Here is a 23,082-nt window from a genome sequence, read left to right as displayed (position 1 = left end):
TGATTCGCCATCTAGCGGATAGTGTATGCACTTTCTTCTTCTTATTTTTTACCTGTGTGGCAAAATAGCCCAACCCCGGAAAATAAACCTGTGGAGCTTTGTCGTTTCAGTCAGTGTACCGGGGGCTGTCATCTAACTCAGGTGTGGCTGTATAGTTGTGTGGTGGTTTTCTTGGGGTTGTTTGTTATTATATTTTACCTATTTCGCTCAGTGGTATTCCTATTTTATTCGGGGGGGTAATTCTTCAGTTTTGTTCTTGCTACTCGTGGATGTTGTTCGTTTTATGTCGTGTTGCTCCCAAGTTCTCCCAAACTCGGCAAAAGTACCATCCTTCGACACGTTCGGGAAACTAAAAAGAAAAAGAAGCACAAAAAAAAGCGACACAACAAAAAGAAATACTCTCTGCCAAGCTGAACCGTACGCCATTATAATCTCAAAACACCTGGATTGAAGATCTTTTTGTCTGTCAAAAATTCGTCTATATTTTTCATTCTTGCCCGGTCTTCTTCTTGGAGCCGGCTTAGAATCGTTTAGGTCGTATGTTTATTAGCTTTGCTGTTGTGTGTCGTGTGTTGGAACGTTAAAACGAAAAGGAAAAAAAAGGAAATCGACGTGATCGTTATCTATCGAAGATTCGCTCCACCAACGTTGCTACTGGACTTTAGTTTTTGACCACACTTTTTCACCCCCATTCGTAAAAAAAACAAAACAAACAAACCTATTAGCCAACTTAACTCTAACACCAAAAAGAAGAAGATAATCTGTGGCTATGGCGACGACGTACTTGAGCGTGGTTCACCTGGCCACTGCTGGTCTCAATGGTCCACTGCTCGGTTCTGACGAGGAAGAAATTGTTCTAATCTGCCTGGTCGTTGTCAACATCCAGACCAACCAGGTAAACAATTACAACAAGTCATTTTTATAATTTTTGGTTGGGCTTTTTTCACCTTGGAGGTCATAATTTGTGTTTACTAGAAGTAGCTTTTAAAAAAATGATAAGAAACAATTGCCACTCTCTAAAGCCCCGCAAGTTTTCTTATCATTTCGCCTCTCACTTTAAAACTTAACGAAACACAAAACTAGGTGGAATGCCTTTCTTTCTTACCTGTTGCTGCTGTGAAGCACTCGAATCCAAGATGGCGCCCTAGTGTCGTGACCACCTGTTTTTCTTTCTCCCCCGTCTCTGGAGCCCTTTCTTTTTTTTTCTTTTCTTCTTCTTTCTATTCGGTTGAGCGAATGTTGGACCAACCGTTTGGTCTAGAGACAAACATTCAACACAAAATAAAAAAAAATAAAAAATTTGAAGAAAAATGGTGGTCTCCTTCAATATTGACTTGGTTAGAGTTAGCACAGAAGATAGGTAGGGGAAAAAAAGGCTCTTGTGTTGATATATGGTTCACTGATGTGTATTTAGGTACAAGTCTTTTGGCCCTCCCTTATTTCTTTCTAGTCCTACTCGTTGATAATAGATGTATACATTGTGTGTACGTAACGTTTTTCCTTATCATTTTCGTAGGCGACAATCAGGAGTTTGCTCGTAAAATCATGCGTCAACGCTAAATCCCAATAGATTATTGTGAACACACACTAATCTTGACTTTAAAAAAAAACGACAGCAATCTTGATTGAAGTAATCAACAAGTTCGTTTATACGTACACAGTCCCTGATTTTAAATTCTTAATATGTCACGTTCACCGATGAATAACTTGTTGAAAATCGCGTCACAGTAGTTCACTATTTGTTAATAAGAAAAGATAACTTTGCAAATGATTGCAGTGCATCGGTTGTAATCTTTAATTGTCAACTTAAATTGGGTAAAGTCGTTCTTTTTAAAACTCGTGTTGCTAGCCAACCAAAAAGTTGATTCGTCACCTTTTATGGGAATTGTATTCCCCCGACCAAAGGCTTTTACCTTGCGACAGGTTTTTTTTCCTCGTTTATAACAAAATTATCCTCTCCTTCTTTTTTTGGTTGAACAGGTTGCATTTTTATTTAAAAAAAAAAAATAACCATCAACTTTGCATCGATTTAGGAATTTTTTTTTTACCCCTTAACGTTGATGACCAACAGTCGCCAGTTTAAATAGAAATTCAATGAGGAAGAGACGAGTTCCTTATTTTTTTTTTGGTCTCATTTATTTCCATTTATTTTTCCTTATTTTTGTAGTTTAATAGCAAAGAACAGCAGCAGCTCAGGGTTGACTGACCCGTGTTTTCAATTGTTTGCCGGTGTGACGAGTTTTCTTTTATCGTCGGCGGCGCTGTTTATTATGTTTTATTTTATTTTATTTTTTTAGAAAGTCTTACCTCAGTTTTTCACACTGAAATTGCGCGTACTCTAAACACAGAGACAATTTTCATCGCTTTTTATTCACCTATTGTTTGAGGGTAAAAATTGTTGTTCTTCTGTTGAATTAAAGGGCCTTGCCTACCCTTGTAAAACACAAAAACAAAAAATTACTATTTACCGTGCGTGTGTGGGTTTTCGGCAATAAAAAGGCACATTTCGATTAGGACGTCATTTTCGATCATAAGCTAACGGTACATTTGTTCGTTCAACGTGAAGAGGTCGCACAGATGCAACACGATTTCGACCTCGCCATGGTCTGGTGGTTGGCACTCTTTGTCTTCCATTGAGCTCGTTCGTCTTCCGCCAATGACGTCATGCAGCCTGTATGGGAAAAAAGAAAAAGAAAATTGTATATTTCATATTTATGAAAGAAGAAAAGAAAATAAAAGACAAGGAAACATTGAGCTATCACACATAACGGCGGTCTTCAAGGCCGCTGGAAACCGGGGCTACCTTTAATTACCTTGCGGCTTGAGAACACGTAAAAAAAAAATGTATGTATATGAGAATATTGTCGTGCAAAGAATGCGACCTTCAGTCATTTGATTATTTTCTGTGTGTCCAATGTGGTTGCTTTAGTTTGCGCACTATTTGGGTGGCATTTCTTATGTGTTCGTGTGTGTCTCTTCCACGGTCGTCGAGGATTTTCTCTTTGGAAATACCGTTGCTAATGGCAAACCGCTGGGATTCAATTTAGTTTTTTATTGGTTTTAATCACGCTCAAGTTGCTACAGATTCAGTGACCGGGTCGTTCATATCTTATATATATATATATTTCTTCTCTTTCTCATGTTCACAGGTGGTGACCGTGCAAGACTACTGGGTTAAACCGCGTTCGGCTGATATCAACGAGAATGTCCTTTCTGAACAAGCCAGAGAAGAAATGGGTCTCTCTGAGGAACTCATCCGTACCAAAGGCAACTCGCTGGAACAAGTCCTGTCTCAGGTAAGCAGCACAACACACACACACACACACAAAAACACTGGAATTTTATTTTAACCATCCTCTATCCAAAAAAACCAAACCTGTTTGGTGACTTTGACGCATGCGCTGTCCGAGAACTCTCCCTGGTTTGACGGTGTCGATACGTACCACCACTATGGAAGAAATAAGAAAAAATGTATTTAAAAAAAACAACAAAACAAAGTCGGCATCGTTCCAGGCCGCCAACATTTTTATTTAAAAAAAAAAGAAAAGAGAAAAAGAAACAGGAAAGACGAGCGTATCGTATTTGTAATGGATGCACACCTTTCTTTTTCTTTTCTTGGTCTAGTCGTCGACAGTTAAATTACTCACCTCTTTAACTGAGTAAGAAAAGGTAAACCGATAGCGAAGGTAAAACAATCGACGTTCAAGTCGTTTCACGCTGCAAAGTAAGAAATGATTGAATTCGAAATTCGTGTGTAAGAAGAGAATCGTGCGTCACCCCTGTCGTGAACACAACCGTAAATTGTTCCAGTAGTAAGATGATTTTAGTACTTTCGAAAAAGAAAAAAAACATTGGTAGAACTGTTTGGAGCGCGGCTTCATATTTTCGAGAAAAAAAAAAAAAATTATGCATTTTAATTCTTTTTTCTTTCTTTCTCACTTATACCTCGAGGCAACCGTCATCCCGTCATTCTTCCTCCATCTCACTTGGCATTTGCTCCGAGTCTTTTTTTTTTGTTTTTATTATTATTATAAAAGATTAGAAATAAAATAGGGAGATTTATAAAAAATTAATAATAATAATAACAAAAAAAAAAAAAAAACTTAGCTTCAAGGTTTTATTCTTTCATTCTCTCGTTTGGTAGCAAACACACAACATAATATACTGTACCCAATAACAAAAAAAAGCACCAACCGAAGTTTCACCGATTCACGCCGCCACCGAACATTACGTACAGTGCTCGACCTTTTTTTTTTTTTTTTATGCGTGCAGAAAAAAAAAAGGGGAGAGAGAGAGAATATGAAGAGGCAGAAATTCATTTTCCACTGTGCGTCCCAGCGTAAATGTTAGATTGGTTAGCCACGGGAAGCTTCTTTTTTTTTTCTTTTTCTTTTTCTTTTTCTTTCTTCTTTGTAGCGATTTAGTCAGACACGCCAGATGGTTTTTATTTTAACAAATTGCAGTACACAAGGTAAAAGAAAGAAAAAAAAAGAACAATTGCACGGGGGAGGGAAGTACGAAATGAAAACGGTCCCTGAAGCATTATGATGGCGAATTGTTATTTCATTCTTGGGTTTTTTTTTTTTTTACGATCTCTGCCAACCCAAAATGAAACGCGCTAATGGAAAGATGGCGTTGACGTCTAAAGTGTGAACAGATAAAGTTGGACTCGTTTGTTTTCTGTTGGGATCTGTTTCAACGTAAAAAAAAAAAGGGGGTGGAAATGTAAATACAGTTGGTAATGCAGCAGGTGAACTATTGAATTAATGTTTACCAACTCTATCCCTCCCCGCTTGTGTGGACGTATATGAACAGGTGTTTATAGTCGGATGTGCGTGAATCTGTTGGCACCAGATGCATCACTCCACAGATATTCTAGTATTGTTTTTACACCTGAATTTTTTTTTAGATCGTTCAGTTTAGTTGAATCAACAACAAACACAAAATTTATGTCGATTTTTTTTTATATGAATGGTTGGGTTTTTTTCCTTCCCTCCCAACAAAAAAAAAAAACGTGAATGGATGACACGCCGATGGCGCAAGGAAATCTATTGTGACCACATCCTGGTGCTTGTTGTAATTTTTAATTCTACGGCCACATACGTCGAAAATTTGTTTTTCCCCCTTACTTTTTATTTTCCGTTCGTACACGATTCCCCCCTCCCTTTTTGAAAAAAAAAATAAATAAAAATGTTCTTGTTCAATTACCGTTCAATGAAAAGAAGGGAAAATGCGATCATGAAATGGTAATGAGATTTCAAAAAAAAAACTGGGTGAAATGGAGCACATGACTGATAGGTCCCTATTTCTTTCTAACTCCAATGTTTTCTTATTTATTTTACTGTTAATTACTTTTTCAATTATTTTGAACAACAATCATTTTCTGTTTTTTTTTTTTTTTTTTTTTCAATGTGCGCGTGTTACGTAAAAGACTGGCCGACTTTCTCGAGTCATGACGGAGAAACGTGCCTGTCCAAATGGATATGATTTTTATTGTTATCTCGGAGGGGTTTACCTTTTATTTTTATTTTTTTTTTTTTAAGTAACAACAACAACCAAAAATGATTGGTATACGCCATGCGATAATGAGATGTTATTTTTTTTTCAAAAAGAAGTTTCCGATATTGAGTTCAGCCCTTAGAGGAGAAACACGTCGACCGGTGATGGATAGACTGCCAGAAAAATCATGGAGAAGGCCGATGAGACAGTAGTAAGATTTTTCGTAGCCTAACATGAAGGACATAATATAAAAGAAAGAGAAGAGGGAGAAAAGAAAATAGGGAGGCCATCGACCGTCATGCCGATGAAAGAAAAACCCACTAGGCAATATAATAAAAGTGAAAGTTTTTCTTTTGCTTGTAATGCGGGACCGAGAGAGCTCAAGGTTTGAAAGATGTCTCTAAGCGTGCACGTGGCGTTTGGAAACGAGGCCTGTCTGTTTTACTTTTTGCGTACCAACTATTTTTATTTATTTATTTTTTTTTCGAAACACGAATGGAGAGTGTGGTTGTTCATTCGTGCAAGCAGGTTCATTGAACGCATCCCACCCCGCCATTCCGGCGAAATATCTCTCTCTCTCTTGTTCATGACTTTCATTGTTTATTTTTCTGTGAAACAGGTGGACAGTTTTCTGCAGAAAGTGTCGACTGAAGTGGAGCAGAAAACGGCGAGCCAAGCGGCCAACGTCGTGATCGTGACCGACGGCCAACTCCCTTTACGCCAATGTTTATTGCCCGAGACGTGCTCGAAAGGCATCGCCGATCCACCGGCCATTTTTGGCCATTTTTACGACTTGCGCAAAGAGTTCCGAAAAGGATTCCCGAACGCGCCTGAAATCAACTCCATTCAAGACATGATGAACTGTAAGTTACAATTTTTTTCTTTTCTTTTCTTTTTTTATTCAAATTTATGATCCGCTCATCTTTCCCTCGTGCGATTATAGAAAATCGCAGGCCCTTCTTTTTTTTTTCCTTCCAAGTTCAAGGTGGAAAAAAAAAAATTTTTTTTAAAGAGTCACGAACACAAAGTTTACAAGAAGGGGATGGGAAAATGTATTTTTTTTTTTTTTTCTTCAGTTTTTTAAAGTTACCGGATGAAGGTGGAACAGAAAAAAAAAAGTGGGGGGGGGGGTGTGTGTGTGATGGAGAAGAACTTGCGCTGCGGTTGGGTGCGAAGGGTGTGGCCTCATGGCCGAAGGCGATTTTCGCGAGGTAACCTCGATAGCACGATGGTTTGCGCAAGTTAAAAGCAAATAATATCGGAGGGAGAGAAGAAAAACGAATTGATGAATAAAACCGAGATTTAACTTTCTAATGGCAACCATTTCACAATTACGAAACCACATCCTCGAATTCAAAAACCTAAAACTCGCCAATGTAATTATCAACAATTATTCATTTATTAAAAGAAAAAAAAAACGTGTTTTTCTAGTTGGAGTGGGGGGGTTAACTATGGCTGTAGATCCGGGCAACGCCTAAAAAAACAAAAAAAACACTCCCTTCTTTAACAATCCTGTTTGGCATTTCTTTCTTTCTTTTTTTGGGGGGGTTCATCGTTCTTTTCTTTAAAAAAAAAAAAAATTCCCGAACGGGTTACCATAAGAATTGATGATAGTAAAAATCCTTTTTCTTTTTCTTTTGAAAACAAAAAACACAATATCCGACCTTGGCTACGTGATTCTTCGCTCTGCTATTTTATGGCCATTTATAGTTTTATTTCCTTTCTGAACGATATTTATTTCAGAGGGGGAATTTTGCCGAGATATCTATCAAGTCAATGTGAAGAAAAACATTGGCGCGTGACGGAAGCAATCTATTGATTGCCGAAATGGATGAGTGATTCGGTCAGAAGCCCTTCGCTCATAAATGGAAAGAAACTGTCACTAAACGCGTTTAGCTCTTTAAATTGCGTTCTTTTTTTGTTTACAAGCCAATTAGAAGAAGGGGAGAAAAGAAAAAAAGATGGAGGACAATTGTTGTCTTTTACCCAGGTATTCCTTAGTTGGCGTTCCAACGGTTTCTTTCCTCTTCTTGGTAAAAGAGAAAGACGGGATAAAAGGAAAGGTATAGAAAAGAGAAGAAGAAGAAACAAACTTTTCCAAGGACCTTATTCGCTTACCCCACGGCTCTCCCCTTCTCTTTTTCAAGCTTATTCAACTCACCTGCCCAGAAAGAGAGAGAGAAAAAAACAAGACTTTTTTTTTTATTTTTTTTCCTTTTTATTCTGTTGGGTTTGTTGGGTATCTTTTGTGTTCCATTTTTCTTAAGTCATCCTCTATATCTCGACAGTTAAATCGGCTAGTCAAATTTTATTTCTTTTTTTTTTTTGGTTGAAGCTATTGAAAAAAATTAAAAGAAATAAATAAAGGAAGAGGAGGGCTTTTTAATGTGAATTAAACGAGCCCATTGCTGATGTATTACTTTCGCTATTAGTTGGCTGTCGATGCCATTTAATGGCTTCTTAAGATTGGAACGACGACCTTGTTCGAAAATAGAATGGCAGAAAACATTGTTGTTCATGCATAAATTGTCTTCTGGAACACTCGAACATGGCCATCCACCCCGAAGGGATTTTTTGTTTAATACCTTTATAAATAATTCCTATATATATATATATATATTTTTGCTGGGTTTTTCCCTACGCTGCCGGCAAAGTTCCCATTCCAGGGAAGCTTCTCACCTTCTTCTCTTTCCTTTGGCTGGGAGACATGCTTCGTTGCATTTTTTTTTTTTTTTACTTAACATCTAGTCCTCGTGATATTCATCATACACACACACTAGAAACTTGTTTTCTTGTATTTTCTCTACCTCCCGGCCTTTTCCGTTGAAATCATCATAAAAATTTCCATTTCCTTCTCAAGGGCTTCTAAAAAGCCACTTTTTTTTAAATATTATTATTTTTTTTATTTACTGGTCTTGAGCCTTTTTTTTCGTGATTGAGGGGGGATACCGTGCTGAAAAAGACTTAAGCGCATCGTTGGCAATGACGAAGCAATTTGATATAGATTTTAAAAAAAGGGTCATTCTCTATTGTGTTAGCCTCATTTGGTGTCGCAAAAGACACGATCGTAGCTTTTGAAAATCTTTTTTGTTTAATAAAAAAAAAAAAAAATGGTGAGAAACTTGCAGGTACTTGGTGGAACCAACATGTTGTGGTTGAACGCGTTGCCGAGTCTCTTCCCAAAAAAAAAAAAGAATCGATCAGAATGGGATTAGAAATGAGGGTAGATGCGGTTTCTAACTACACCGAAGGTTGTCTGTACTTTGCTCGGAGATAGAAATGCTAGAAGCAGACGCTAACCCATTTATTTTTTGACGAGCATTTTCTGCGTTCCATTACATGTTCATGGAAAATATTTTTATTTTTATATGTTAATTATTTTTGCTGTAAATTATTCTCGTTTCTCCCGCTGAAATATCGTGAGGAAATTTCGGAAAAACAAGTACCCGCTAGTTTAAATTCTTTGGGCAGGGTAATTAGGAATTTTGTTTTCCCCCTTCGTACTTTTGATGGTGGTGTTTAAAGTTCCCCAGTCTCTGACGCAATTGGCGTTTAATGTTCTGTGTACATACGTAAAAGTTTCCTCCAATAGCGCAATCGATCGATCCCGTATTTTCAACCTTCGGTTAACGGGTACGACGGTACGATGTAAGAACAAAATATTTATGAAAAAAAAAAAGGAATAGAAATCATGAAGAGGGTTGTTTGTTAGCAATGCCGGTTATTCAGAACGGATACCCTTATGTCGTGCCATCAGTCCCGCATGGAATTTCAATTCTCTTGTTTGTTATTCTTTCTTTTTTTTTTCAGGTTTGTTTTGTTTGCTTTGACCGCGGAAATGCTACCGCTTTCCGCGAGGTAAAAATACAAACATTTGAATTTCCTGTATTTTTATGTCAGAAAAAAAAAAAAAAATCAAGAGACAGTTAGTTGCCGATAAACGGAAAAAGTCCACTCCCAAAAAAGACAACTATTAACATTAGGACAAGAGTTCTGTATGTCCGGTAACTGGCGGGTCGTTTCCCCCCTTTCGTTCTCATTTTAATGAGTCGGCCATGTTTCTTCGGTTGCGCAAGAAAAGCTTCTATTTGTTATTCAATCCGTGTCGCACCCTCGTACGTTTTGTCGAGTCACACGTTTTAGGTATCGTTTCGTAAAAAAAAAAAAAAACAGTTTTAGTTCTTGTCGCTGCGGCTAGATGGCGTTGACATTATAACAGGGAAACAAAAAGAAAACCCAAATGAAAATTGTCGCCGTTTATTTTTTTTCCCCCGAATAATTCTTTATTCACGCCGAGCTCTTCATCAAAGCATTGGAAAAATAAAAATAAATATGTGTCTTTTAAAAAAGATTGTATTCCTCGATAACAACGTGAATTGATGATCCCAGCTTTTCTACATCCGCTTGGCAAACGAATTTGAAACGCGAAGAACTTCTTATCTTGATTGAAAAGAAGCCAAAAACAAATATTTCGATACATAAATCGTGGGGTTACAAAGACTTTGTTCATTTTCTTATGTATGTTTTTATTATATTTTTTTATCATTTTTTTGTGTTTCGTTTAACCTCGTCTATCGACGCCTCAACCACAGATGGCGCCAAATGCGGGTGTAATTCAAAGCCGGTCACTTCAGTCACTCGTATAGGGGGACGGCCTTGATTCAGCCGTTGAAAAGAGGGAGAGGAAGAGAGAGAAAAATGATACATTTCCCCCAACTCCCCATTTTCTGATTTTTTTTTCTTGTGTCTTGTAGCACGCAATTTTTCACTGCAACCAAGTGATTTGTGATGTTACTTAAAAATGAATTGAACAAGATTGTGTGAACGCAACCACGTCTGCCATTCTCTCATCACCGACATGCCTAGATGCCTAGAGAAAATGGAGACGAAAGGAAGGGCTGGCAACAAGTGGTATACAGCTGGATGCGAATTATGGCTCTTCACTTTGCTCTCCCCCCCTCTCTGCTCCCCCCATTCGTAAAAAGCTAAAGAAAAAAAAAAAAGAAAACTGCTGGCCGGTTGCTCTCTTTTGGAATTGATGTCTGGACGCGGGTTACTTGAGACGTTCTTATCAAACCCGTGGAAGAAATTGCCTTTTTCCCTTCAGGATTTGTGTTTCAAAACCGAGTTTTTTTGTTGTTTTTTTTTAGACGTATGTGTGTGTGCGTGTTTTATAAGCAAAAAAAAAAAAAAAAACCAAACGAGTGTTTGTGATGTGGTCTTTTGTTTGATTCAAAACAAATTTTTTTTTTCAGATCTGAACTTGGAGCCGGAAGAAACAGCTGGTGTAGTTCAACAGAATGCCACGAGGAGAGAGGCACAAGACATGGGACGCATTCTCCAACGACTTGTGAAAGAAGGTACACAAACTCACATTGTGTTACTCGTGCTATTACAGCACACCTCATTTCTTTTCGCGATTGATTGTCATTTCTTAATTCGTGGCCGCCATTTGTCGTTCGCATGTGGACACGCCAACAGGTCACAAGTTCGACAATCCAGAAACGATCCATTTGCGATTGGAACCAGGCATTTGGTGAGTTTTTTTTTTCTTTCTTTCTTTTCATTTTGTGCTTTCTCATTATTTGAAATCAATAGTTGTCGAACAACGAGTTGTTATGTGTTCAATGTTAGTTTAGCCTTTGGCTGGCTGATAAGCTGATAACAGTGTTCTGTGTGCACTTCATTTCGTTTGGCCCTTTTTGGCTTGTTTGCTATCGGCGTCATGTCGACTGTGTGGAAAAGCTCTAAAACTGTCACTCACATTCGAGACTTCTGAACGAGATTTAATTCGAGCTCGCATTGATATCGTTTATTTGGTGATTTCAACTAACAGTTCAATTTTTCTTTCAGTTCGAAAGATGAAGAAGTAGACAGCAACACAGTTGTACGAGCACGTGGTCTACCTTGGCAATCGTCGGATCAGGATATCGCTCGATTCTTTCGCGGTCTCAACGTTGCTAGGTAATTCATCTCTTCTTCATTTCCCCTTGCAATATTGAATTGCTCTTTAGATGATAACTATTATCAGTCGTGCTGATGGTGCACGCCATTAAAAAACAACAAAAAAAAATACGAGATCGTGTGTTTTAGTTGCAGGCTGTTTGTTGTTGCGAAAAGGGGAGAAAGTTCATCAACGATGTTTTGGTGAAAGCTGACGTGTGCAAGAAATGCCTTTTTTCCGATATTTGCTTCGCTCTGCTTCCGGTCAAGTTGGGGGTTACTGAAAGACGATATGCCACTGAGAGAACGATACGCACACAGCTCAACAACACACACCACATCGAAAATCCGTTTTTTTTTTCTTCTCTTTCTAAAGTGGACAGCCCATTATTTGATTTCTTTCATTTCTCTTTTCTTTATTTGTACGATGGGCTTTCTAGTTTGTTTAGTTGCCATTGTATATATGTTAGTTTTTGGGGTGGTTTTCCCTAAGCCTGGACAAGAGATAAGATTAAATTAAAAAACGACTTGAAGAAGCAGGTTTCCTAAAAAGGACATTTGAGTTAGTGGCAGCAGCAGCAAAAAAGAAAAAAAATGATGGGCAAAAGTGGGAGTTTTGAGCTTCTTTTTTTTTTTGGGGGGTGGGGGGGCGGGGTATGCGACTGATTAGAACACAGAGAAGTTGAACGTGACCCATCATCTGTGATACAAAGTCCGTTGTGTATATTTTCTAATCTAAGGATAGAAAGAGAGAGAGAGAGAGGAAAGAAATCCTCGCGGGCACTAGCAACTGAAAAAGTTTATCTGATATTTATCCACCCTCTTGCCGATGATGGCACATCATCCGCATCTTGACATCTTGGATGTCATTCTGTTCGTTGGCACTGCCAGTCAGGGTCGCAGTAGCTTGTGATTTTCAACTATCGGTTTCTTTTTTGTGCAGTGGCTTAATATCTGATACAGTTTTCCTACCAAAGTGGTTGACGTTCGTTATTGTAACACGACGTGACCCGAATCCGCGTGTGTGTGTGTGTATGTGTGTGTGTGTGTGCTTGTTCGTGTGGAACAGAGTCGGGTCCCGTCGTTTGGCGTGAAGTCACTAGTTTGCCATTTGATGCGGATTTCCCTTTCTTTTTTGTTTTGTTTTTGTTTTAATAATTTCGGGGGAGGGGGGGAGTGTTCTGAAAGTTTGCAGTAACATTCGTGACTGTTTTGTTTGTGTGTCTGAATCACAGTGAACGGGGAAAAAAAGATTTTTTTTTTTTTTTGAAAGCGGAAATTGGTTGATAGCCGATCTCTTCGATTCAAGTGTGTGGCCGACTGGCGCCATCTAACCTTGTCGATAATAGAAAGAAGAAAATTTATTTATTTTTGGTTGTTGTTTAAATTTTCGAAGAAGAAAAGAAAGAGAGAGCAGCCATGTTGCCTGCTGCTAGCTATTTTCTAATGCCTAGTCCTTACATTCATCCTCAACCCGCTCATAATAACAGGGGTGGAGTGGCGCTGTGTTTGAGCGCACAAGGAAGGCGGAACGGCGAAGCTCTCGTCAGGTTCGTTTCATCTGAGCACCGAGACATGGCTCTCAAACGGCACAAGCATCACATCGGACCGCGATACATCGAAGTGTACAAAGCAACCGGAGATGACTTTATCGATGTGGCTGGAGGTATGACGTCATAACTCATTTTTTTAAAATAATTTAATTGCATACAGTTCTTAATCCAATTTGTTTTTCGTTTGTTTCCTTTTTGCCAATTGAAGGTAGCAACAATGAAGCGCAAAACTTTTTGTCGAGAAGTGGCCAAGTCATCGTGCGCATGCGTGGATTACCTTATGACTGCACGGCAAAACAAGTCGTAAGTAACTCTTCATTTAAAGACAATTAAAACAAAAATCAAGTTTCATGGCATTTGTTACTGCGTTAGGTTGAATTTTTCGAATCCGGTGGCGAAGACGTTGGCTCTACTGTACTAGACGGAGATGCCGGTGTTCTTTTCGTGAAAAAACACGATGGACGAGCTACGGGTGATGCCTTTGTCATGTTTGCTACAGAAGAGGAGGGCTCTAAAGCATTGGCTAAGCATCGTGACATAATCGGCTCCCGCTACATTGAACTCTTCCGGTCGACAACAGCGGAAGTCCAGCAGGTTGAATTCGATACTTGGAATGGATCAATTAAAACAAGTTGTAACAACAATTCTAACTGTACATTTTTTTCTTTTTTCTTTCTTTCTTGTTTTAGGTTTTAAACCGGTCCATGGATCCGCGTACTTACGAAACGCAAGCTCCGTTGATTCCACAGTTGCCACAGATGCCTCTCCTACCGCAACAGATGATCACGTCCGGAACGCGAAAAGATTGCATTCGTTTGCGTGGCTTGCCTTATGAGGCCCAAGTGGAGCACATCCTCGAATTCCTCGGCGAACATGCCAAGAGTATCGTCTACCAGGGAGTTCACATGGTCTACAATGCCCAGGTAAGAGCTGAAACTTCAATTTCTTCGATTTGGGGGCTTATTTTGTTTCAATGGTTCCATGGTATCATACATTCATTTTATTATTTTTTTATTTTTTAAAGAATCCTTTTTTTAAATTGTTGGTTTGCTATACATTTATTCTGCATTAGCTACGTTAACTAAAAATGTAGATGGGGGTGTTTTGACAAATGTGTGGTGAATGAAATCCTCCAGTTTTGACCTGACCCTCTTTTTGTTGTGTCATTGACGCGGCGGCTGCTGCGCGCTGTTTTTGGTGATTGTGTGTGTCACGGTGGTGCTAAATTGCAGGGTCAACCTTCGGGCGAAGCTTTCATCCAGATGGATTCTGAGCAGAGCTCGTTCCAAGCGGCCCATCAGCGCCATCACCGCTACATGGTGTTCGGCAAGAAGCAGCGCTACATCGAGGTGTTCCAGTGCTCCGGCGAAGACATGCACGTCGTGTTGACTGGCGGCCTGGCTCTTCCGTCGACTCCTGCCACACCGAAGGCTCTGCTCTCTCCTGGTATGTTGCCCTGGGACCAGCTCAGCAGTCCCGCTGCAGCTGCTGCCGCCGCGGTGGCGGCTGCGGCTGCCGCTTCTTCTCCTTTGAGTAACGCCCAAGCCCAGCTCCTGCAAGCTCAAGCCCAAGCTCAGGTTCAAGCGCAGGCAATGCAGGAGCAGGTGCAAGCGCAAGCTCAGGCTGTTCAGATTCATTCAGTCCAGGCCCAGTTGGCCGCTCACGCACTCAAACAGCAGGAGGGACTATGGCTCATGGGCTTGGCTCCACCTCCCTCACCTGCCACTTCCAATCCTTCACTAAGTCGACCGCCTCCTACCCCGTCTACCTATACGCTCTCTTCTCGCCATTCTAATCCCAGTTCTGTCGATCGCCAGCATCGGTCGTCTGCCGGACCCATCGGCGCTCAATCGCAGCAGCCACCGCCTTCTGGTTTGGGTCTCCTCGGTCAAGGTGGCGTTCGCTCCGCTCCTTTTATGCAAAATTCTCACCAGGCATTTCAGCACCTGGGCCTTGGCATGGGAGGGCTCGGAATGGCAGGTCTGGGAATGGGTAATTTAACAGTTCAACAAGAGTTGGCCGCCTTGCAACAGTTCCCCATGCTTTCTGCCAATTTTCCGGGTTTGAATTTCGGCCAGATTGGCGCCACTAGTAATGGGGTCGGCGGTAGCGGTGCATCTGCGGCTCCGCCGTCGTTGAATCATCCGCACCATCCGCTATTTTTGCTGGGTCTTCAGCACGGTCAGAATCAACTTGCGCGCAACAATCAGGCCGGTTTGGCTAATGCCCTTCAGGCAGCCAAAGCGGCCGGTTCGTTCTTTCCCGGTATGTCGTCGCAACCGGCCTCCAATCAGTTGGGTGGTGGATTTAAACGTTCGTGGGAAGCCGCTTTTCAGCAACAACAACAACACGCTGACGCCTCTCAAGCCGTGGCAGCGGCTGCCATGGCTGCCGCGGCTGCGGCAGCAGCAGCCAAAAGGCAGTGGCCACCGCATTTGGGTGGCGCTTCCGGTACCGGTGCTGGCCCCTCCTCTTCTCTCACCTTCCCTTCATCCATTTATCCTGCTTTGTAGTAGTTAATTTTTTTTTTTTTTTTTTGGGGGTCATGTTGGATTTTTTTTTTTCTCTTCGTTGTTCCTTGTCGTGGACTTGTATAGACGGGTTCATCTTTTTGTTGTTGTTTTTTTTTTCTTGACATTGCGCACCCATTTTTCCTTATTTGCGTGTCGTTGAAAATTATTTGGCAGATAAAAAAAAACCCTGGAGACTTAATTCGTAGTGGTAATCAAAATGGGAACTTGTATAATTTTTCTTTTTTTGCGAGTCTGGTTACCCCGTTTATTTTTGCATGCCGGGCTTTATCGAGTTGACATTGTTGTTGAATTTTCCCCTCTTATTCCCGTGGCCTTTCAACAAAAACAAAAACAAAGAAACACTCATCAACATCCATTTCTTATACCCCGCCCCGTTTCTCTTTCCTTGGCTCACTTGTCCTTTGTCGCAAAAGAAAAACATTCCGTATCCTTTCTTCTTATTTTTCTTCTTCTCAGAAATTTATTTTGCTTTGTGTCTGAGCCATCAGCTCGATTCGGAATTGCAAGACCCGTAGTGATTTTTCATTTCAAATAATTGTCTTTAAACGTTCCATTATTCCCGAATTTCTTGCCTTTACGGTTTTTTTTGTTTTGTTTTTTGGTTTCAATCTCCTCCCATTTCACATTTTTGCGGGTCGCTTTTCAAATTATCATTTGCCGCGCAAACGTAAAATGCCCTTGTAGAGTTGATGTACCAGTTGATTTCAGATAGCCCTATATTAATTCTAAGAATAATTTTTTCTCTCTAAATCTGCATTCACTTCACTTGAGTTATCCCCTTAAGATGTGAGTCACTCTTGGGAGACCTTTTTTCCTCTTTTGTTTTCTTATTTTTTTAACCCCTCGCTCGTTCAGCTTGCCAAGTATGTCGATACTAACGTCGATGACGACGACGACTGATGGGGTTGATGCAGTGTTTGTTCCACATGATTTTTTTTTGGTCCTATCCTTACTTTCCGAATATTTGAAACTAACCTTTATTCTATGTGGTCTGATTTTTCTGTGCCCGTTCTCACTTCACTCTCTCGCTCTCTCCATTGCTTCCATTTTTTTTTTTCGTGACTCAATTTATACCTAAAACACGGACATTTACGCACAAACACACGTGAGATACACACACACACACACATACAGACGTTTTATATGTCCATTAGAAACGGTGCTGGCTGTTTGTTTTAAGTAAAAAATAAAACAAACAAACAAACAGAAAAAAAAAAGACACAAATTTGGGAGGGCGGAGAGGGAAGATCCGAATTTCATTTGTTTCTTTTCTCCCGTTTTTTTTTTTCTCTTCTTTTGTTACCTCCTTGTGTTTCTTCTTTCCTCATTCTTGACGTGGCCTTTATTATATAGATCTATGGGATCCAAAGAGAAACCACGGCGTGTATGGCTTACTATTATTATAATCAGTCCCTCTATTAAACCAGATACGACCATCATAACACATCCTCTTTTTTTTTTTTCTTCCCCCTTTTTTCAATTTATAATACACATTTTTTTTTTTTTTGTTTAGTGGCACTTGATACGTGTTGAGACTAAATACGTGGCTGTAGGGTCCTTAAACTGGTGTGCCCTGGGTTCCTTTTTTTTTCCATGAAAAAAAACAAAACATTCAAACACATTTTCTTCCCTCGACCTCAGTTTGATTGGCGGATAATATTAGGAATGGTTCAGCTTGTTATTTTATTTTATTTTTCACGGGTTCATAGTATTTTTATTTAGCAGTATTCTTTTGATCCATTTCTTTCGTCTCGGGAAACTTTGCACTACGTTGTTTATTTCATTATTGATTGATTTTAATTTCCGTGTTTTGCTGGGGTGATTCGATGCCTTGCTCCTTGATTTATTTTAATCGTCGCTAATTTTAGCTCCACAATTCGAAACCCCAAATTTTGAATTCGGTTGAAGCCGTTTCCTGTGCATTTGCAGCTGGAAAAATCGAATTCAATCGAATTTCGTTATTTAAAAAATTAATCATAATAATAACAAAAGCATGAAAACTCCCTGCCCTTATATCTTTCCTGTCGGCTTTATGAACTTTTATTTTTATTTTAGTTCATTATTCGATGGTCGTTTTGTTTTGTTTTTTTGGTTTTTTTTTTTTAAATCCTCGGTTAATTTTACCATCTTCATAGCTTGAAACTCGGAAATTCAAGATGGTGCCTCAGTTCTGCCGTCCGCTTGTGCCGTCCATTCCATTAAAAAACAAAAACCCATTCAATGTGATGGTGAATTGGGGGAATCAATTGGGCTTAATATTCGCATTGCTGAGTTACATCCTCTCTCCATGTGCATCTGGTGGATTCGGTTGTGTAGTGAATTTCTTCCCTCCACGCCACAACAACTGGCAATTGTGATGCAAAAAAAAAAAATCGTTTGGGGCAAATGTAGCAAGTATTGCGTAAGAATTTCGGTGGTCGTAGGTACATGATCTCTCACTTTGAAACAACTTACAATTGAAACACTACACAGACACACACAAACACTGACACACCACTTAAGAGCATTCGTTTTTTTGTTTTTTTTTTTTATTGTTTTTAATCTTTTTGCTGTGGTCAAAGGGCCAACAACCAACTACCTGGAGAATCTTCGGTTGTTTTTATTTCGACGATTTTTAATTTTAATTTGTTGTGTGTGTGCTCTTCTCTTTTTCGGTTGGTTTGTTTATGTTTGGTGTATCGCTATGTTGATAACGTTGTTAGACTGCGCCGACTGTCCTCTACGGGCTACTTCCTCCTCCTCAAAAAAACAAATTTTTTTGGTACAAGGTGTTAAACAAAAAAAAAAACGCAAACAACTTACTGGCAAGACACACCCAACGTATGGTAAGGGCAAGTTATACGGCTATGGCTATTTGCTTTTCGACGTGGTATGGTAAATAATGTTGGCACTTTTGCCTTTTTTTTTTTTTTTTAAGTTTTTTTTTAAAATTATTCCTTCAATGTAATGTTTGTTTAATTTCTTTTGACTATCACCTGGTCTGCATTTGGTACGCACACTCTTCTGTCTTTTTAAATGTGTGTGTGGGGGGATTTTTCCCATTTATAGACGACGCATGGGGTTGTTTACTTTTCGTTTTCATTATATAGGAAATTTCAATTCGTCACAAAAGTATTGCGATTAATCTCAACATTTAATCACTTGTTCAATTTACATGTTGACTAATACCAAAAAGTAAAAAAAAAAAAAAAAGAATCCTGGTGGTTGAGACGAACTGCATGTTGTTTTCTATGCGCACGTGTGTCATGGTGAAGGGGGTAAGTCGATTCTATTTCGTTTTACTTTTTTTTTTTGCTCTTATTTTCTTTTCTTTAAAAAAAAATGTATCGACTTTGTTATACGGAACTTTTGGTTACAGTTGGGCACTGGGTAAATCTTTTTTTTTTCATCTCTATGGATTTATGTGCCTTGCAATGTTTTAATTCTACCTCTATGCTAATTGCTGCTATGATGTTTTGACACAAGGCTTGAATCCCTATTCTCCATCACTTCAACAAGATTTGACGTAGCGTGAACATTGAGCAAATTTTTAAAATGTTTTGTTTAAATCGATGGAAATTTGCACAGTCATGAAGTTCATGTTCTCTGTTTGGCGTGAATCTCGTAGGTGGAACGCTGTTGCCTCACCAGTCCTACGGAACGTACCCGTTTGGCCAGCCGCCGCAAATCATACCGGCCGTTAGTCCGTTGACTCCACGGCCACAACCTTTGGATTTCCTCCCATCTTCTATTGGCCTTATCCTTCGCCGCCCGTCAGCCCAACCAACTACTACGGAACGGCCAATGGATCGGCCGCGACCGCCGCAGCCGCTGCCGCCATGTCAGCCGCCGCTGGAGGAGTGAACAACGGCTCAGGTCTACCTGCTGGTACCTTGGTAATCATGCGGGGGCTTCCCTTTACCGCATCATGTTCGGACATTCTTCAATTCTTCTCTGGCTTCTCCGAGGTTAGGGGACTTTCATCCGACAAAACTCTTCTCTCTTTCTTTATCTGATTATTATTTTTTTTCACTATCTTTTTTTAACCTTTGAGAGAACTTGTTTGAATTCCATCTGGCCTAAATCTACCATCATGGAAGATCAGAACGTGAGATCTATAGGGAAAAAAAATCTCAATTTTATTAACAATTTAAACATCGGTGATCTGGGGCCGGTCAATCGGTTGGCCCACGAGTGCATAGTTTGGTGGTGTGCGAGTTAGACATTACGGCCGGAACGGTGCCGCAATGATCTATTCACCTGGCCACATGGCTTTAAAATGAATCATTTCACTAAATGACAATTTCGTTGGAACCGGCAGTTTTAATCTCTCTCCCTCTCTTTCTCTTTCTCTGTGTTTCTATCTCGTTTCTGCGTAAGATGATTAACAACTTCCTTTTGAAGTAGTGGGGTTTTACGTTTCTCATGGTGATTTTCACTTTTCCCTTTTATCATTGCTTTTCGTCAATCCCACCCGCTTTTATTAACATATCGTTGTACGGTGTGAAATCGGTTTAACTTTGACATGTGAAAATGATGGTTGACGCATTTGATTACAGTTGACGCCAGATTGCATCCAAATTCACCGCAACAATGACGGTCGTCCTTCTGGGGAGGCGGTCGTCAATTTCCCGAATAGAGCCGAAGCCGAGAGAGCCATAGCAGAGAAGAATCGCCAAAACATCGGTACGCGTTACATTGAACTCTTCATGACATAAACACCAAACTCTATACCAGGCGCATCATTTAACGATAAAAGTGGAGAGAAGAGACACTAGCGAAAAGTAATTCCACCGCCGCCAATGGATCAGCACACTCCCCTTGCACCTCGGTCCCTTGAACCAAATTACTTTCATTTGACAACTATTATCATCCTCTGTGGATGTTTCTCAAACGAATACGTCTTGAAACTATCGAAGTTTAATTCACAAAAGTAGATTTTTTTTTTTTTAAATTTTTTATTTACCTGTAATTCAATTTCTACCTTCATTTTGGCAATAACTTTTTCTCTTTTTTTTTTCCACTGGGGGTTGATCGTGCAAATCTGGAGTCGCCACGACAACTCCAACTAACCCAGCAAAATTGTCCCGCACTCCGATGTGATGTTGATAGAATTTTTCGATTCCCCCTTTTTTTGTGCATACGACAATGCGATCATTGCCCACGTCATCTTTATATATATATTTTTTTAAACTGTTTGCCGAAGTTGGTGAAAAGAAAACGTCTTGAATCTTGCCACTAAGGCATTGCAGTTATGACACACAAAGTCGATCTAAGAGCGTCTTCTTATAGCGTTTATTTTCCAATCACGTTTCGTAGCTAGCGTACATCAATCGCCTGCTCATCATATAGTATAGTGTTTGACAGCTCTTCTTTCCGTAGTTGTTGCGGACTGAACCATCATAATTTATGTTTTCTCCTACTCGTTTTTCTTTTTTCTTTCACATTTTCAGTTCAGAATGTTGATTGATTGAACTAGAGGCAGATTGGCAATCAGACAAGAAGTGCGAAAGCTTGAGTTTCCCAACCAAATATGTTTTATCTCAAAGTTAAAACTTGTCAAAGACAGTAATGCGGAATAGGAGTACTTTCTTGAAGATGGTTTCGTTGAAAAGAAAAGATACTTGAATAATAATATCGATTTTTTTTTTCTAAAGTTTATTTTTCATAGTTATATATTTCTCATTCCTCCAATATTATTTCACTTCCAATTAAAGAAAGAAAAAAAAGTTACGACTTCGTGCAATAACTGATTCTGCGTTTGAAACATTTCAGATTTGCCATAGTACTTAAGATGAAAATTTAAAAAATCTTATTGATATTGATAACCAACCGATGGACTATTTTGCTGTCGCAAAAGGAAGAGCTGTTAGGTTGCGAGTAATCATCGTACATCATCGACCGCTGCCCTTGTACGTTGTTGCATGTCAAATGCTAGTTTATATAGATTTTCATTGATATTATCTTTGCCTTCGTTTTCTTTTTATTACTTCTGCACTCCACCCCTCTTTTTGCCCTACTCGAGGCTACAGAACGAGCCAACTCTTCGTGTGTATTTGTTTTGTCACGTGTCTTTTTGCAGCAATGAATTACACATCTCTTGAACGAAACTTGTAGTACTTGTTCTCGCTTGTTGTCTGAGGTCTAGTTTCTAGGCTGACCGAAAAACAAAGCCGTCCTGAAGTATAAGCATGCGTAAAACCCGGACGTTAACTTTGTTATATATATAAACCCAACAGGACGTATTTTGACGTCAACTATTACTTCAACTTTTCAGTGAACTTGTGTTTTTGCATAAACTGTCCGGTTGGTGGTTGAACTAAGTGACCGTTTTGGCGACAACTGCAATGTGAGGTTGAACTGAAACTCAATGGTTCCCGGTGTTCACGAAGTTCCCGATAGTCTTGGAGAAAAATAAAATCACATAGTTTAATCAATGTTGAACGATGATTTCGATTAAGTTATTGGTTTTCCCGTTAAACAAGGCGTTTTTTAAATAAATGAAAATTAAATACTGTTAGCGCACTTACTTTGTTTTTCACAATTAGTTCAAAAACTATAGGGCCAATTGAAAAATAAACTTGATTTTCGTGATTTTCATTCAATTCTGATTCGAAATCATGTATTTTAGGAAAAATTTAAAATTTTGTCAAAAATGGAAAAGTGGGTGGGTCCGCTGGGTCGTTAACGATAACGAATAACGAAATTTTTCGTTAATATATCCAATTTTGGCCTGAATTAATAAAACGAATAACGAAAACGAAAGAAAATTTTTGTGGGCAAGTTTATCTTTTTTTTCCTCTTGTTATTTAATAAATTATTCTGTTCAGTGGCGATGTTGACTGTGAAAGTGAACTAAATTCTTTTTTTTACACCAACATCTAATGCTGGGGCCTAATCTAGGAAACCGCTAAAAATGGAAAAAGCAAAAGAAAGACCTGTACAAAAATTATCTCGAAGTTTTGAAACTATATAACGAGAAAAATAACGAAAAACATAATATACTAAATAACGTATTAAGTTAACGATTACATAAAAAAAAAAATATTTAACGAATAATGACAAAGATGGAAAAAAAAATAACGACACAATACTAGTAAAGCCTTCCCGTTTTTTCAAAATCTGAAAAAAACGACATCTCTTAGAGTTCGACAAAAAAACAAAATATTTTTTTGATGTAAGGAAAATATTTGTTCCCCGTAAAATCAGTCGTTTTTAATTAAACGAAACCAAAAAATTGCTGGCGCGCCAGCATTGCTCATTTGTTTTACACGTTTATTCGAAGAACTTTAAACCCAACGAGAAAAAAAATCTGATTTTCGGGAATGCTGTTGAATTCTGAATCAAAATCGTGTATTTTAACTTGATGTAGAATTTAGTAAAAAATGGGGAAATTGGACGGCCACAGCTTTCTTTATAAAAATCCCCAGTCATTGGCTGTCAATAAACATGTATGCAACTGCTCCCGTGTTACCTGGGCACATAACTAAATCAGTTATTGAGAGTATATGCTTAAAGTGGCAACACAACCGGCAAAACAACTAGAAATTCAACAATATATTGTGAAACAGAAA

At 39.1% G+C, this 23,082-nt stretch overlaps 1 protein-coding gene and 1 long non-coding RNA gene across 4 annotated transcripts; one reads left to right on the top strand and one right to left on the bottom strand.

Moving 5' to 3' along the window:
- Positions 1 to 130: 130 nt before the first annotated feature.
- On the top strand, positions 131 to 20,293 carry LOC116934387 (RNA-binding protein fusilli). Of its 3 annotated transcripts, none has more exons than XM_045172158.1 (13): positions 131 to 895; positions 3,150 to 3,296; positions 6,119 to 6,362; positions 10,755 to 10,859; positions 10,981 to 11,035; positions 11,353 to 11,463; positions 12,933 to 13,108; positions 13,204 to 13,298; positions 13,368 to 13,589; positions 13,685 to 13,918; positions 14,228 to 14,441; positions 19,137 to 19,384; positions 20,068 to 20,293. In XM_045172158.1, the coding sequence occupies exons 1-12, from the start codon at positions 770 to 772 to the stop codon at positions 19,370 to 19,372; spliced, it is 1,965 nt and encodes a 654-aa protein (XP_045028093.1). In that variant the 5' UTR covers positions 131 to 769; the 3' UTR covers positions 19,373 to 19,384; positions 20,068 to 20,293. The 3 variants fall into 3 exon arrangements, 2 of the variants coding, with proteins under 2 accessions (XP_045028093.1, XP_045028092.1); XR_006645363.1 differs by having other exon boundaries at positions 132 to 895; positions 19,137 to 19,476; XM_045172157.1 differs by having other exon boundaries at positions 132 to 895; positions 19,137 to 19,404.
- On the bottom strand, positions 2,310 to 3,837 carry LOC116934391. The gene is made up of 3 exons (XR_004400652.2): positions 3,648 to 3,837; positions 3,377 to 3,448; positions 2,310 to 2,671 (listed from the first exon to the last, which is right to left on the bottom strand). It is a non-coding gene; the product is annotated as an uncharacterized LOC116934391 (long non-coding RNA).
- Positions 20,294 to 23,082: the final 2,789 nt, after the last annotated feature.

Source organism: Daphnia magna, linkage group LG4 (assembly GCF_020631705.1).
Source record: "Daphnia magna isolate NIES linkage group LG4, ASM2063170v1.1, whole genome shotgun sequence".
NCBI classification, from domain to species: Eukaryota; Metazoa; Arthropoda; class Branchiopoda; order Diplostraca; family Daphniidae; genus Daphnia; species Daphnia magna.
The sequence above is the reverse complement of the archived record's forward strand: the minus strand, read 5'-3'. Positions and strand labels throughout refer to the sequence as shown.